The sequence below is a fragment of the Mustelus asterias genome, chromosome 14 (assembly GCF_964213995.1).
Source record: "Mustelus asterias chromosome 14, sMusAst1.hap1.1, whole genome shotgun sequence".
In the NCBI taxonomy this organism is placed as follows: domain Eukaryota; kingdom Metazoa; phylum Chordata; class Chondrichthyes; order Carcharhiniformes; family Triakidae; genus Mustelus; species Mustelus asterias.
In genome coordinates, this window is record NC_135814.1 from 65,900,582 (window position 1) to 65,918,153 (window position 17,572).

The window sequence follows — 17,572 nt, forward strand, 5'->3', positions numbered from 1 at the left end:
AAGATGGGGACCAATATTCTCGCAGGGATATTTGCTAGTGCTGGAGGGAAGAGAGAAGCAAAGAAATAAATGAAAGACAGAAAGCAAAAGTAGAAAGCAGGGAAATGAGGATTAGCAGCAAATAGGGCCATAATTTTTGTACTGTGTGTAAAAATATTTTAAAAAGTCTAAAGGTATTGTGCAGATTATGCAGAACAGGGTAGATGCTTGAGAGGCAAAGTCTAAATATGCCAGCAAGGCCAGCCCCACAGAGATATCCACGTTATGAGACAGTCCACCCCCATAGTCCCCCTGCCCCATGGCAACACCAGCCTGGTCCATGATGGCCCTAGCAGGACATTGGGGGGCAGTGTCTGACATGTCCCTGACCACCTCTGTACTCCTGGCCTGGTCATTTTGACTCGCACAGCTGTGCTGAAGGGTTGTTTTTCAGACTGGCAGAAGGTATACAATGATGGTTGCTTGGGGTTGGTTTTTAAACCATTGTTTCTCCTGATATATATTAATGACCTAGACTTTGGTGTCCAGGGCACAATTTCAAAATTTATAGGTGACGCAAAACTTGGGAGTATCGTGAACTGTGCGAAGGATAGTGATAAACTTTAAGAGGACATAGACAGGCTGGTGGAATGGGAGGGCGCATGACAGATGAAATGAAAAGTGTGAATTGATACATTTTGGTTGGAAGAATCAGGAGATGCAATATTAAGGAAAGTACACAAGTCTAAAAGGGGTATATGAGCAGAGGGATTGGTGAGGATCCAGCAAAGATTTACTAGAATGGTCTGAGATTATTAAGTTCAGTTATATCTCCTTGGAGTTGAGAGGAGATTTGATGAATGTGTTCAAAATTGTGAGGTGTCAGGATAGTAGATAGTCAAAAACCATTTCCATTGTTGGAAGAGTTGAGAACCACAGAACGTTAATTTAAGCTGAATGACAAAAGAACCAAAGGAAACACGAGGAAAAAACAACAGAGAGTGGTTAGGATTTGGGACAGACTATCTGAGAGAGTGGAGGAAGCAGATTCAATCATGGTTTTCAACAGGAAATTAGGTAATTACATGAAGAGAACATATTTATTGGGATACTGGGGAAAGGACAAGGGAGTTGGACTAGCTAAGTTGCTCTTGCAGAAAACCGGCATTAGTACAATGGGCTGAGTGGCCTCCTTCTGCACTGTAACCATTCTAGGATTCTACGATACAGTATTAAGCACGCCTTTTCATTTTGCTTGATAAACCTGTGAAAATGAAAGAGGCCTTGTTAGATACTGCAGCCTAAATATACATTTTACAGTGAACCTAGCCAGCTGTTGTGTAAAATTCACACATGCTGTGAAGGCGGTAAAAAGGAGCTGTACCTGCATCACTATGATCTGTGTGGTGGTGGGATTAGTGCCTCCTCGCATATAAAGTGCCTAAACAATTGTACAGTTAATTTCTTAGCAAGTAAATACTCCTTTTGGATGTAAAACTGAAATGTTTCTTTTCTAGTTACTTATAATAGTTATATGTAGTACTGTTTCATCTTGCTTCCTGGTGGCATAATTCTGCACCTCAATGGTTCCTCATTTTGTAATATTACTGGTTGAAAAGAGAATAGTCTCTCATTCTGCAATCTAATTGAATGGAAGAGAAGAAATGGGCACACACTCCAACTTCAATAGATAAGATATTTACTATTCTAGATGGGTGTACCAAAATAAATTTTGAATAAAATTGTGTAACTCAGTAAGTTCATCTGGTACACAGCCTGTGCAACATTGCATTTTACCCACAGTAGACAAGCAGCATAAGGTACTGCGAACGCTATTTATCACTTGCAATAAATAGATTGAAGCACAGCATTTGATTCAGGGAGCATAATTAGCGGCTCCAATTGTTACCTGATTCTTGACGGAAGCTTAGAGAGATGCACAGTGCCCTCTGATTAGCCATCCCCTGGGAAGTTCGCTACCCTGTTGTTGTGCTATTTCACCATTTTTCCCTCCTCAGTCATCATTTCATTTTTTTCATGTTATAATTCAACCTGCAATAAATATTCCACAAATTAAATTCTTGAATAGTGGATTATATTAAATGTTAATCCTTGCTCCTGCCATTGCCTTCAGTAGTTCTTAATGAGCATCAATTACTTTAACTCTTCTATTGCAAAATATTTACATTTGTTATTTTCAGATTGTATCACGCTTCTTTCTGAATATTGAGCCATAAACACAAATAAATGAATTTATTGACCATATTTATGTAATGGTCAAAAATAAAAATGTTGCACAGTGCTCCTTTAAGAAGCCATAAGATTAGTTGTTATTATCCAGGAAATAGTTGACAGCAAAACAGGATTAGGAGTCAAAATGATCCAGACTGTGGTTTGCTTACTTTTTGTTTTTATTGATAGTCTTGTTGCCTTTTTATGTATTGTGAAGTTGGAATTTTCTAGTCTGTTGTTGGTTGGCTAATGCTGCTGTATTCTACACTGCCGATTGTATATACAGTGAGACCTTGCTTAACATTGTAGTTGGTGTATAATTCAAGTGAAACCACATTAAGCAAATTAGATGTTCCCTTTACAACCTATATCAAAGGTGTAGTTGGTTCCTCTACTATCACACAGCTAGTATTCCACAAACAACAAATGTAGTATTCATTTTCATGAAATCTCATTTTAATCTCCTCAGTCACAAATGTTGTATTACTTAGATCATTTTGAATGTAGTAATTTTTGAATATGTTCCAAAACAAAAGTCTGTTGCTTGAGAAAAAACTGTTTGTCAATTTCCCTGTGACCTTTCTGCCTTCATTTGAAATGCAGATGCTGTTGGTTGCCTCGTACGTTTAGAATGCTGATTATTTTATCATTTAATTATCCACAGTGCAACTTGAAGCAAAGCTTCAAGCAGTAGCTTAGTCAGCATTTATAAAAGACGAGAGCAGATAGCGTCTCAAGTGTTCCTCTTCAGCATTGAAAACTGAAAGCTGAGCAAGGCTCTTTGTACAGTACAGAGAGAAAAGAAACAAAGAAGGTGCCTCCATCACAGATGAGAAATTGAATAAAGTTCCAACTTTGTCTTCAAAAAGCCTGTCAGGTCCTGAAGAATGTCAGGGTGGATTTTAGGGGAAAGGAGGAGGAGGGAAACAGTAGTAGAGGCAGGAATATTTAATAGTTTGATTAACCTGCAATTGCTTAGTAGAAACTTGTTAGCTGAAACTGAGTGAGGCAATGAAAGACAAGGGAGAGACCACACAGAAAGAAGAAAGACTGCCGGTATTGGGAATGAAAATGACAAATTAGTGGGAATGCGCAATTGGCTGAATTTTAATTTAAAACAAATGGGTGGAATTGGTATCAGAATTTTGTTTTCCGACTTTTGGGCAGCATGGTGGCATAGTAGTTAGCACATTGCCTCACAGTGCCAGGGACCCAGGGTCAATTCTGGCCTCGGGTCACTATCTGTGTGGAGTTTGCACTTTCTCCCCATGTCTGCATGGGTTTCTTCCCACAGTCCAAAGATGTGCGGGTTAGGTTGATTGGCCATGCTAAATTGACCCTAGTGTCAGGGGGATTAGCAGGGTAAATGTGTGGGGTTACGGGAATAGGTCCTGGGTGGAATTGTTGGTATAGACTCGATGGGCTGAATGGCCTCCTTCCATACTATAGGGATTTCTATGACTCAAACCCACATTAACTGAAGCTGGAAGTTGGGCAGGCAGCCAGCCTACTCCAAGAAAATGGTTGGAACTTGAAATATGATAATGGGACTGTGATCCTCATTCACGTTCTCCTTTTGTTGTTGATGGTTAGGTTGTCCTAAGCTTTGGGGAACTCGGCAGCTTCTTCAAGGTTAAGATTTTGGGGGACTCAGGAGGTAAGTGCTAATCAGGCTGGGTCTCTGGACAGGGAACTAACCACTGATGTCAGAGACACTGCAAAGTTAAAACTCTACAGTGGAGGAATCATGGGATCATCTGACCACCCTGCTCCCTGCAGTCAAGAGTGTAAATGTTCTGACCCAGAGGCTTGTCGGTCTCAAAAATACAATCATTTACCTCTACTCTTTGTTTCCTTCTTTTCCACCAACTTTGTATCCATGTTGCCACTTTCCCTTTTATTCCATGGGCGTCAGCTTTATAGCCTTTCAATAAGATCATAGCTGATCTGATCATAACCTCAACTCCACGTTCCCACCTATTTCCAGTAACCTTTCATCCCCTTGCTTATTAATAATCCTATCAGCCTCTGCCTTGTAGTATTACTGGTTGAATATCCTTTATTAGAAATAGCCAAGGCTAGCTATAAAGTAAATAAAATGGCTAGAAAAGTAAGATGTATCATTGAATAATAAATACTGCATACCTGTAATAAGTTTATTTTTGATATATTCACCACAAAAATCGCAAGACAAATAACTAGACTTCCCGTCCTACAGGTTGATGAGGTTCAAAGAAAGTGCAGTTTATGGATATGTTCTCGTTTTTGGATTTACGGATAAAGGATACTCAACCTGTATTCAAAGAATCTGCTTTAACCGCCTTTTTGAGAAAGAGATTTCCAAAGATTCTCAACCCTCTGAGAGAAAAAAATTGAAACGTCCTTTCCAAAACCACCTTGTCAAGACTCCTCAAGATCTTGTATGTTTCAATCAAGTCACCTCTTACTCTTCTAAACTCCAACAGATCCAAACCTAGGTTGTACAACATTTCCTTATAAGACAACCCACCCATTCCAGGTATTAGTCTACTAAAGGTTTTAAAAGCAGGAGGGTTATGCGAGAACTGTATAAAATGTTGGTTAGGCCACAGCCAGAGTATTGTGTGCAGTTCTGGAATCCACATTATAGGAGGAATGTGATAGCACTGGAAAGGGTGCAGAGGAGATTTACCAGGGTGTTGCCTAGGCTGGAGAATTTTAGTTATGACGAGAGATTGGATAGACTGGAGTTGATTTTCCTTGGAGCAGAGGAAACTGAGGTGGGGGGGAGGCAGTGGAACATGATTGCAATGTATAAAATTATGAGGGACATAGAGTAGACAGGAAGAAAATTTTCCCCTTGGTGGAAGAATCAATGACCAGGGAGCATAGATTTACGGGGTTTTAGTTATTGAAGAGTGTAAGAGTAACCCGGAAGTAGCCTGGGTGTAGGGTCATGTGGGCGGACATTTTGTAGTTTTTTAAGCGCGCGAAGTATAAAAAGGAGGCCGCAGTATACAGCGGGCAACGTCAGGAGCGGGCAGTGGAGTGAGTGAGAAGCAGAGTGAAAGCTGTAAGGGCTTTGGCTCACAGGGCTTTGGGGGGAAAGGGCGAGCCGGGGTGAGTTTCTTTTTTTTATTTCTAATTTACTTTTCTCTGTGTAGCTTGGTAGAAAGGGTGAAATATGAGTGTTAAGCCAGTGTGTTGTTCGCAGTGCAGTATGTGGGAGGTCCTGGAGGCACCTGGCCTCCCGGACATCCACATCTGTGAGGGGTGTGTCGAGCTGCGGTTCCTGAGGGCCCGTGTTAGGGAGCTGGAACAGCAGCTCGAGGGTCTTAGGCTGTTAAGGGAGAATGAGGAGGTAATAGACAAGAGCTATCATCAGGTGGTCACACCAGGGCCACGGGAGGAGGCCAAGTGTGTGACGGCCAGGAAGGGTAAAGCTCGGGTGATTGAGAGCACCCCGGTGGGTGTGCCCCTACACAACCAGTACTCCTGCCTGAGTACTGTTGGGGGGGACACCCATCTGGGGGAAGCAGCAGTGGCCGTGTCTCCGGGGTGGAGTCCGGCCCTGTAACTCAGAGGGCTAAAGAAAAGAGGAGGAAGGCAGTATTAATCGGGGACTTGACAGTCAGGGGGAAGGACAGGCGATTTTGCGGAGGCAGGCGGGAGTCTTGCATGGTGGTCTGCCTCCCTGGGGCTGGGATCCAGGATGCCGCTGGGCCAGTCCCAGAAATCCTGAGGTGGGAGGGAGAGGAGCCGGAGGTAGCGGTACATATTGGTATCGCTATGTGGGTAGGAAAGGGTCATGAAAAGAGAGTATAGGGAATTAGGGAGACAGCTGAGAAGGAGGAAAGCAAAGGTAGTAATCTCAGGATTGCTGCCTGTGCCACAGGAAGGTGAGGACAGGAATGGAGTGAGGTGGAGGATGAATGTGTGGCTGAGGGACTGGTGCAGGGGGCAGGGATTCAGGTTCCTGGACCATTGGGACCTCTTTAGGGGCAGGTGTGACCTGTACACACAAAACGGGTGGCACTTGAATCCCAGGGGGACCAATATCCTGGCAGGAAGGTTGGCTAAGGCTACTGGGGAGAGTTTAAACTAGATAGGTTGGGGGGAGGGGATCAAAATGAGGTGACTGAGAGTGAGGAAGGTAGCTCGCAAACAGAGAAGGGTTATAGGCAGTGCAAGAGGGCGGATGGACAGGGAATAGAGAAGGGGAGAGCTCAGACCAAAGGATTGAGATGTGTTTACTTTAATGCCAGGAGTATAGTGAATGAAGGGGATGAGCTCAGAGCGTGGATCGATGCCTGGAAGTGTGATGTGGTGGCCAGTACGAAGACTTGGATGTCTCAGGGACAGGACTGGATACTCCAGGTGCCGGGATTCAGATGTTTCAGGAAGGACAGGGAGGGAGGCAAGAGAGGGGGTGGAGTGGCACTGCTGATCAGGGATAGTGTCACAGCTGTAGAGAAGGTGTATGCTGTGGAGGGATTGTCCACCGAGTCTCTGTGGGTGGAAGTTCAGAGTGGGAAGGGGCCGGTCACTTTGCTGGGAGTTTTCTATAGGCCGTCCAATAGTAACAGGGAGGTGGAGGAGCAGATAGGGAAACAGATCCTGGAGAGATGCAGTAATAGCAGAGTTGTTGTGATGGGAGACTTTAATTTCCCAAACATAGATTGGAATATCCCTAGGGTAAGGGGATTGGATGGGGAAGAGTTCGTTAGGTGTGTTCAGGAGGGTTTCCTGACACAGCATGTGGACAAGCCTACAAGAGGAGAGGCTGTACTTGATCTGATACTGACCAATGAACCTGGACAGGTGTCAGATCTCTCAGTGGGAGAGCATCTTGGGGATAGCGATCATAACTCTATCTCCTTTAGGCTTGCATTGGAAAAAGAGAGGACAGGCAAGCTAGGAAAGTGTTTATATGGAGTAAGGGGAAATATGAAGACATTAGACAGCAAATTAGAGGAGTAAATTGGAAGGAGGTATTCTCGGGGAAATGTACTGAAGAGAGGTGGCAGTTTTTCAAGGAATGTCTGTCTAGAGTTCTACAGGACAACGTTCCGAGCAGACAGGGAGATGTTGGTTGGTTAAAGGAACCGTGGTGCACAAAAGCTGTGCGGGACCTAGTCGAGAAGAAAAGGAAAGCGTACAAAAGGCTCAGAGAGCTTGGCGAAGATAGGGATTTAGAAGAGTATACGGCTTGTAGGAAGGGACTAAAGAAGGAAATTAGGAGAGCCAGAAGGGGTCACGAGAAGGCCCTGGCAGGTAGGATTAAGGAGAACCTTAAGGCGTTCTATAAATATGTGAAGAGTAAAAGGATGAGACGTGACGGAATAGGGCCTATAAAAGGTGAAGGCGGGAAAGTCTGTACGGAACCAGTAGAAATGGCAGAGGTGCTCAATGAGTATTTTGCCTCGGTTTTCACAGAGGAGAAGGACCTGGGTGGATGTACTGCGGGTGTGCGGTGGACTTTAAGAAAGAGGTTGTGCTGGAATTTTTGAATGGCATCAAGATAGATAAGTCGCCGGGTCCGGATGGGATGTACCCCAGGTTACTGTGGGAGGCGAGGGAAGAGAATGCAGAGCCTCTGGCGATGATCTTTGCGTCGTCGATGGAGACGGGAGAGGTGCCGGAGGATTGTGGATGTGGTTCCTATTTTCAAGAAGGGGAATAGGGATAGCCCAGGTAATTACCGACTGGTGAGTCTAACCTCAGTGGTTGGTAAACTGATGGAGAAGATCCTGAGGGACAGGATATATGAGCATTTAGAGAGGTTTAGTATGCTCAAGAATACTCAGCATGGCTTTGTCAAGGGCAGATCGTGCCTTACGAGCCTGGTGGAGTTCTTCAAAAATGTGACTAAACACATTGACGAAGGGAAGGCGATAGATGTGGTTTATATGGATTTTAGCAAGGCGTTTGATAAGGTCCCCCATGCAAGGCTTCGAGAAAAAGTGAGAGGGCATGGGATCCAAGGGGCTGCTGCCTGGTGGATCCAGAACTGGCTTACCCAAAGGAGGCAGAGAGTGGGTATAGATGGGTCTTTTTCTAAATGGAGGTCGGTCACCAGTGGTGTGCCCCAGGGATCTATTCTGGGACCCTTGCTGTTTGTCATTTTCATAAATGACCTGGATGAGGAAGCGGAGGGATGGGTTGGTAAGTTTGCCGACGACACAAAGGTTGGTGGGGTTGTGGATAGTCTGGAGGGATGTCAGAAGTTACAGAGGGACATAGATAGGATGCAAGACTGGGCAGACAAGTGGCAGATGGATTTCAACCCAGATAAGTGCGTCGTGGTCCATTTTGGTAGGTCAAATGGGATGAAGGAGTACAATATAAAGGGAAAGACTCTTAGTACTGTGGAGGATCAGAAGGACCTTGGGGTCCGGATCCATAGGACTCTAAAATCGGCCCCGCAGGTGGAGGAGGTGTTTAAGAAGACGTATGGTGTGCTGGCCTTTATCAATCGAGGGATTGAGTTTAGGAGTCCGGGGATAATGATGCAGCTATATAAGACCCTCGTCAGACCCCACTTGGAGTACTGTGCTCAGTTCTGGTCGCCTCACTATAGGAAGGATGTGGAAAAGATTGAAAGGGTGCAGAGGAGATTTACAAGGATGTTGCCTGGATTGAGTGGCATGCCTTATGAGGATAGGCTGAGGGAGCTCGGTCTTTTCTCCTTGGAGAGACGTAGGATGAGAGGAGACCTAATAGAGGTGTATAAGATGTTGAGAGGCATAGATCGGGTGGACTCTCAGAGGCTTTTTCCCAGGGTGGAAATGTCTGCTACGAGAGGACACAGGTTTAAGGTGCTGGGGGGTAGGTACAGGGGAGATGTTAGGGGTAAGTTTTTCACACAGAGGGTGGTGGGCGAGTGGAATCGGCTGCCGTCAGTGGTGGTGGAGGCGAACTCAATAGGGTCTTTTAAGAGACCCCTGGATGAGTACATGGAGCTTAATAGGATGGAGGGTTATAGGTAGGGATTGTTCGGCACAACTTGTGGGCCGAAGGGCCTGTTTGTGCTGTAGTTTTTCTACGTTTCTATGGTAACAGGCAGGAGGTTTGAAGATGATGCGAGGAAAAACTTTATCACCCAGAGGGTAGTGGGACTCTGGAACTCGCTGCATTAAGGAAGTATTAAGATGTGCACTTGCGATGCCAAAGCATACAAGGCTATGGACTAACTGCTGGAAAATGGAATTAGAATAGTTAGGTGGTTTTTGACTGGCAGAAACATGATGAGCCAAAAGGCCTTTTTCTGTGCTTTCGACCCCTGACCCTCAACCTTACCTGAATTCCTTCCAACACAATTACGTCCTTCCTTAAATAAGGACACCAGTACTGTACACAGTACTCCAAATGTCGTCTAATCAATAACAAAACTGAAACATACTCTCCCTACTTCTGTATTTAATTCCCTTCGCAATAAACAATAACCTTCTATTAGTTTTCTTAATTACTTGCTGTACCTGCACACTAACCATTTATGATTCATGCACTAGGACATCCAGATCCTTCTGCTTTAAAGGCGACAAGATGGCACAGTGGTTACACTGCTGCCTCACAGCGCTGGGGACCCGGGTTCGATTCCTGGCTTGGGTCACTGTGTGGAGTTTGCATGTTCTCCCCGTATCTGCATGCGTTTGCTCTGGTTTCCTCCCCCAGTCCAAAGATGTGTGGGTTAGGTGGAATTGGCCGTGCTAAATTCTTCCTAGTGTCAGCGGAACTAGCTAGGGTAAATGTATGGGGTTATGGAGATAGGGCCTGGGTGGGATTGTGGTCGGTGTAGACTCAATGGGCTGAATGTTCCCCTTCTGCACTGTAGGATTCTATGATCTCAGAGCACTACAATCTCTCAGCATTTCAACAATACGCTGCTTTTTTATTCTACCTTCAAAAATGAACAATTTCACATTTTCTCACATTATACTCCATTTGCCAGATTTTTGTCCCCTCACTTAACCTATCTATATCATTTTGTAGCCTCCTTATGTTCTTTTTAGAACTTGCGTTCCTAGCTGTTTTGAGACATCAGCAAATTTAGCAAACATAACTTTGATCCCTTCGTCAAAGTCATTTAAATAAATTGTAAAAAGTTGAGGTCCCAGCACTGATCCCTGTGGTACATCATTCGTTACATCTTGCCAACCAGAAAATGACCCATATATGTCTGCACCCTGACTAGCTAACAAGAAACAATCTTCTGTCCATGCTAATATGCTACTTACTACACCATGAGCTTTTCTTTTCTGCAATAATCTTTGCTATGGCACCTTATCAAATGCCTTCTGGAAATCTTAAGTACAGTATATCCATAGGTTCCTCTTTATCCTTAGCACATGGATCTTCTTCAAAGAACTCCAATAAATTGGTTAAACATGATTTCCCTTTCACAAAACCATGTCAACTCTGCCTGATTATCTTGAATTTTTCTAAGTGCTCTGTGACAATGATTTTAATATAGTTTCTAACATTTTTCCAATGGCATGTTAAGCTAAGTAGTTTTCTGCTTTCTGTCTCCCTTTTTGAATAAAGAAGTTCCATTCGCTATTTTCCAATCTAATGCAACCTTCCCTAAGTCTAGTGGATTTTGGAAATGCAGCAAACATCTCACTCGCCACATCTTTCAAAATCCTAGTGCGAAGTCCTTCACCAGGGACTTGTCAGCCTGCAGCTCCAACAATTTGCTCACTATCACTTTCATGGTGATTGTAATTTTCTTGCTTTCCTCCCTCCCTTCCATTTCCTGGTTTACAGCTACTTATGAGATGTTACTTGCATCCATTACAGTGAAGACTGATGCAGAATACCTGTTTAATTCATCTGCTATTGTTTTTTCCCCATCATTTTCTGTTAAGAAAATGAAAAATAAATACATAAGACAAGGAAATTTTAGCTGGAAAGGTTTTAATACAAATGTAATCTGCCGGTAAGTGTAGTTAAAGTTTTTCGTTGATGAGCAGTGTTTAAAAATTTCACAGTAAATCTGCAGTCAGGACTTGAATTGATTACAGTGGCAAAAGATGAGAAACTCTCTCTAGAGAGGCAGTCTATCACCTCTTCTATTTCACATCACCAAGAGTGTAATTCCAGCGCAATAACCAATCTGGTTTAAACAGTGCCCCGGGGTTTCTTGGAAGTTGTAGGCATTTAAAACATTCAATTAATTAGACAAAGCAGACTCTGCTGCCTGTCATGTTCAAATGTTTAAAATATACCTTATAGGAGAGGTGTTCTCTCCTGGGTTAAAGCTTTGGAATTGGGAACTGTCATTGCAACCACATGTCTGAGATAGGTAACTACTGTGTAAGTTGCAACTGTTGATAAAGTCTATACTTTCCCACCCACACCTTGTGCTCCCTCCTATCACCGTTACAAGTGTCCCAACCTCCATGCATTTGAATGACTCAAATCAAGAAAAAACAGCACTTTTGTTGCTTTAAGGGCAGAGATCCTGCCCCCAAGAGCTGCTGGTCAATGGGGGCACTGACAGCTCTTTCATCCCCGCAGCGCCGCTGAGAGCAGTAGACTGGACTAGCAACAATAGCGGACGTTACTGTGTCCATGTCTCACTAGGGCCAGACAGGCCAGGATAAGGAGGTTGACCTCCAGCCCACCCACTAGCCATTGCACCTCCCACTCAGCTCCCAAGCTAGAATTAAGTTTAATATTGGATGGGATCAACATAGGAGAGAAAATAATAAGGGATTTAGTATCTTTGAAAGTAGGTAAACCACCAGACCCAGACACAGTATATCCCCGACTATTAAGAGAAGTAAAGGAGAAATTAGTGGAGACTATAATCATAATTTTCCAATCTTCTCTGGTTGCAGAGGGGTGTGGCATCAGAGTACTGCTAACATTGTACCATTGTTTAAATAGGGAAAAAGGAATAGATTAAATATTAACAGGTTATCGTTCTGAAGGACAGTATTTTCGTCATTTAAAATGCATGGATTAATCAAGGACAATCCACGTGAATTTGTTGAGATTTGAATTAATTTTTTGAGGCGGTAACAAGGAGCATTAATAAAGGTAGCACATTTGATGTATATATGGATTTTATCAAGGCCTATGTTGAGGTCCCACGTGGCATTCTGGCCAGCAAAGTAAATGGGAGCAGTGGGAAAGTAGCAAGCAAGTTAGATCTAAAATTGGCTCTGGGACAGAAAACAAAGACGAGTGGTTGATATGTATTTTTGTAATTCAAAAGCTGTTTCCAGTGGGTCTGGCAGAGCACAGTACCAAGCCCCTTGTTTTTCATGGTATATAACAATGATTTAGACTTAAATAAACGGTTTAATTAAGAAGTTTGCTGATGATACAAGATTGGCTGTCAGGTTAATAGTGAACAAGAAAACTATAGGCTGCAGGATGGCAATGAACTGGTCAAGTGAGCAGAAAGATAGCAAATGTAAGATAATACATTTGATGGCAAGCAACCAAGGAAATACACAATAAATTTTAGATTACAGAGACATGTAGAAGAATATTGCATGTCCATAAATCCCTGAAGCTAGCAGGATAGGTATATAAGTTGGTTAAGAAGGCCTGCAGGATATTTTCCTTTTAGCTGAGGCATAAAATACAAGAGCAGGGAGGCGATGTCATAACTGTATAAAATACTAGTTAGATCACAGCTAGATTGCTGCAGACTGTTCTGGTTATTGCATTATGTGATCACACTAGAGTGGGTACAGAGGAGATTTATGAGGATGTTGTCAAGACTGGAGAATTTTAGCTTTGAGGAATAATTGGTTAGGCTGGGGTTGTTTTCTTTGGAACAGTGGAGACTAAGATGAGATTTCATCAAGTTGTATAAAATTATGAGGAGCCTGGATAGCGAATAGGAAGGATCTATTTCCCTTAGCAGAAAGGTCGATAACTGGGAGTGGGGAGTGTAGATTTAAAGTAATTGATGGAAGCATTCAACTAGAATTGAGAAAACTTTCACCCAGAAGATGGTAAGGATCTGGAACTTGTTGCTTGAAAGGAGGTAGAACTCTTCATCCCATTTAATACATTACTCGAATATGCACTTGAAGTGGTGAAATCTGCAAGGCTATGGACCACAGTTGGAAAGTAGGATGTGTTACTTAACTTTTAGATGGCATGGAGATGATGTACCAAATGGGTTCCTGTGTAATAAATTTCTTTGATTCTATTTTTACTGAATTTGCAGCTGAGGAACTATTTTATAAAATTTCTGTGTCGTTCTCTTTACCTCCATCCTCCTGCTCCCATTTCTGTCTATTCAAGTGCTTGTACGTTCCTTTTACTGCTCAATGTATCTCATTTTCCCCTACCATTCCCCAATTCCGGCCTGCATCCAAGAACATCCCTGTTGGCATATGCCCAAATGTGTGTCCAAGAAGCCAGTTTTAAGTTCTCTTAAAGCATTAAGTTAAATAGGAAAAGAACAATAAAGCGCTTGCAATCAATTCACTGATCTTGGCCACAAGCCCAACTTTTCAAAGTGGCGCCCAACGATTTGCCCTTTCAGCAATTCAGCTATGTAAGTGCAATGAGAAAATGCATGTGATTTTCATCAGTTGCAAGTTATCCACTCAAAACACATTTGAATATCAAAGATGAGTGTTTAATTTATAACAAAGCAATTCGTATAGACTAAGAAAATTTATGTATGATCTGGAGGGCTTCAACATTTGTATTACATATATGTTATTGATTACATGCATGTATATGTTGCATGTGGGCACATTTTACAAATTATTGATTCAAGTTCAAAGCCTTGCACAAAAAAGGACAAGCTGCAATTATGGCCATGGAATTAGAGGCTAAAGTCAAAGCAAAATACTGTGGATGCTGGAAGTTAGTGCAACCAATGATTTTCTGGTCATTAAAATTAAGACCTGCAGAGCTCTGAGCCAGGAACACTAACTTGTAAAGTTGATCCCATAATGTCCCGTGATATTCAAGACTGTTATTAATGAAGTAATTTAATATGGCTTGATAAAATGATGCAATAATTCATCATGATCAATTATGGGGGAGGGACTAGATCTCCTTGCGAAGTTGGAATGTTTGGGTTTCTTATTCTTTGCTTTGGTAAATCTATATCTAACCTTATTCTTGTCAACAGATTATTTTTCGTAGCTAAATATTGTGGACCTTTTATGTAGGTTTGGCTAGTTGTGTTTGTACAGTCGAAAGGTTTACATGTGACTTTAGAAACTTCTTTCACTTTATTTGGAGCTTTTGCTACCATCTGAACAGCTTCATATTGGAGAAATTTCCTCTAATGTGTTGAATAGATGTTGTAAATTGTTTGACAAGTTTGCAGCCATGTATATATTTCGAACTGAGCTAGGCTTTGAACTGGAATCAATAATTTGTCAAGGGACTAATCAAAACGATTTTGTCAATCAGTTACCTTGATACTTGACTAGATAGGAATTGAGTAGGTAGGAATTGTTACTGCTATGGATTCATAATTGCAGTGGTGTGATTTTGTTGTTTTATAGTGGCAGATAAAATGGTGGAAAATGTATTTTGTTACTTGTTGTAACCGGGCATACATAGCATTGAATTGACAAAATATTTTGTAGAATGATTGGACGCTTGGGATGAGATTCTCCCAAAAACATTCTAAGTGTTGAATTCGCGTAAAAACTGGAGTAAATCCCGCTGGTTTCTTTTTAGCGTGATTTTCAAAATGAATCTCACACATTCTGAGCACTGCAGAGTGCCTCAGTGTGAATCACTCTAAAAATCTATGGGCGGGGCCTATTCCCGCTGGAGAGGCTGGCAGGATAGCGCTGAGCGGGCTACTGCGCATGTGCCGATCTGTCAGAGTGGAGATCAGCGCATACGCAGTAGCCCCACCCTGCCGGCTTCCCGATCGCTGGCCGGCCCCTGCGACCCCAGCGTCGCTGCCCCACCCCTTTGGCACTGCCTGATGCCTGGTGGGCAATGCCAGCTTGGCAGTGTCAGCCTGGCCCCTAGGGCACCTCCCCCTTGCCCCCGACCTCCTGGGGGGCCTCGAGGGCCACCGCTTCACTCCAGTGGGGCCAGGTCGCCAACTCCCCATTAGTGGGGAGCTATTGTAAACCCAGCTGGAGTGAAACACTCCTGGCCGCTGGGGGGGAGACACTAGCGGGTCTGGAGAATTCAGATCCAGACCCGGTAATGCTATGTAAAATTTAATTTAAATAATTTATTCCGCTCCTCACTGATTTCTGGCACGGAGCTGACGGCGCCATAAATCTGGCACCTGGAGACTCGTGGAGGCCGTGGCGCCCAGTGGGAATCCCGCTAAACGGCCTCCGCTTGAATCTCCCGGCGAGGAGAATCACCCCCTTGGTTCTCAGAACAGAAATGTAATCTGAAATGGCGGTTCCACTCCACCAGATTATTGTGTTTGTCCAGTGAGATTTTCATTGTAGCCTCCAGCTTGTGAACAACAAGCTCTCCGTCTCTTTCTCAACAAAGACTGTAAGGAAATAATGTAAAGTTTGACATGTACCAAAATGTCCCATTCAGAATGTTTAATAAAATTTCAGGTCCACTTTTAAGGGGTTACTCTCTTCCCAAACATCTGGAGGGGAGTTCTCCGGCCTCCCATTGCATGTTTCTTGGTAGTGGGAGGTGGTGCATTGTTCACTGGCAGCGGATTCTCTGATCTTCGCTGCTGTCAATGGGATTTTCCATTGTTGTCGCCCCATGCCACCATGAAACCCATGGGAGGGGCTGCACTCCGGTGTGAATGGCCGGAGATTCTCTCTCCCTCTCTCTCTCTTCCCCCCCCCCAAATAGTTTTCGACTAAAATCCATTGCTGAATTGACATCCAGAGGTAATTGCAAAAATACATGATGTCCAACATCTATAAAATAATACTGCCCTGCATGATGGAGAGTCAGCTACTTCAAAAGAAAATTTGAAGTATGATTTGTTTTTAATGATGCTTTAGCAAAACTGTTAAACATGAAACTTCTCTTGTTTTAGGGTCGTTATTTACCTTGAAGGTGCAGGTAAATGATGTGGTAACACGTCATTATCTGGATCAGGTCATTGTTGATGTCTTTGTTAACTACACAAAGACTAACTCAGCCCTTACCGAGGATGGTGGAGGAGTTATTTTCAAAGTACCTTACGAGCTTGGCCTTACTCTGACTGTCACAGCACGGAAAGGAGGCTATCTACTAGCATCATTGCCTTGGAAAACCCGAAGAGTGCCAGGTAAATGTTTGCTTTATGATCTTTCTTCAATTTTAATTACTCTTCGCGTTCTACTCTATCCTGTCCCTCCGAAGTAACTTCAGAAATAACATGGGCATTTTTCTTTCAAAATATGAGGCAGTGGCACCAATTGTGTGCTTATAGGTCCAATCCTGTAATGTCTTGAGTACTGCCTTCTAAAGAGAGGGATTAGAGTGAAAGGGTCGTACACTGGTTGCAGCCAACTATACAATACCTATTGATGCAGTTTCTTTCCCACCTACTCAAATTGGGAAGGGTTTCGATGGGAGAGCCCTTTGACTCACCTTTGAATCCAGCCACCGTGCTGCTCCTCCTGGTGGACTGTTGCAGTTCAAGTGGGTGCCACAGTTCCTTGTGACACTGCTGGGACTGGAGAGCTGCTAACTCTCTGGCTGGTGGCTCTTGGCGATGGGACAACCTCCTTTATGGGGGTGGATGCCATGACTTTAGGCAAATAATAGCCCATGAACCGGGCAATCCAATCATGGCTTTCAGGGCCGGCAGAGGCAGGCTCACCCTCGCCTTTTCAGCCGATGTGAGATGCAAACAGTGTGCAGTAGTTTGCACGTTGGAATGCCCTGGCAATACTTTGTTTAACGCATTCAATTTTGATTGTTGCACTCTGCCTCCGGAATCTCCTTTATAAAATGTTTAGAAGAGCTTTGGGGTTTTGCTCGAGGACTTCAGCTCCATGTTTTGATTTCTAGAATCTACATTGAGGCAATAAAAAAAGGTTTTGCAGAGGGTCTTTGATTTAATTGGTGACTTGGTTAAAGCTTTGAAAAGAAACATCAAGATTTTGGACTTTTCATTTGTTTTTTTGAACAGTATTAAATGTTCCTTAAATCAAATCTTGTTCTACTAAATCTTTGCTGTGGAGATTTATTGTGTTATGTTATTTCTACCTTCAGTTTTTGCAGCTGTAACTCTTTCAATGCTTCCACAAAGTCGAGCAAATCTCTGGCTATTTGAAGACACTATTTTAATCACCGGAGGAAAGATTGGTAGGTGGAGTAAATCATCATTTTTGCTATTTTTTCCTCTGTTTATTTTATAATCTTTAACTGTTGTTAACAAAAATACGTTGATGGAGAATATTTGGTGGTGTACTGAAAACATGACTGAATACCTCAAACTGTAAAATAGTTATAG

The 17,572-nt window shown here is 43.1% G+C and overlaps 1 protein-coding gene across 1 annotated transcript in view; it reads left to right on the forward strand.

Annotated features, from left to right (window-relative positions):
- fam171b (family with sequence similarity 171 member B) overlaps window positions 1-17,572 on the forward strand; it is a 52,608-nt gene that overhangs the window by 9,061 nt on the left and 25,975 nt on the right. The window contains exons 2-3 of the mRNA XM_078229223.1: window positions 16,166-16,399; window positions 17,332-17,424. Of these exons, the coding sequence (XP_078085349.1) occupies window positions 16,166-16,399; window positions 17,332-17,424 (327 nt within the window). The remainder of the gene's footprint in view (window positions 1-16,165; window positions 16,400-17,331; window positions 17,425-17,572) is intronic.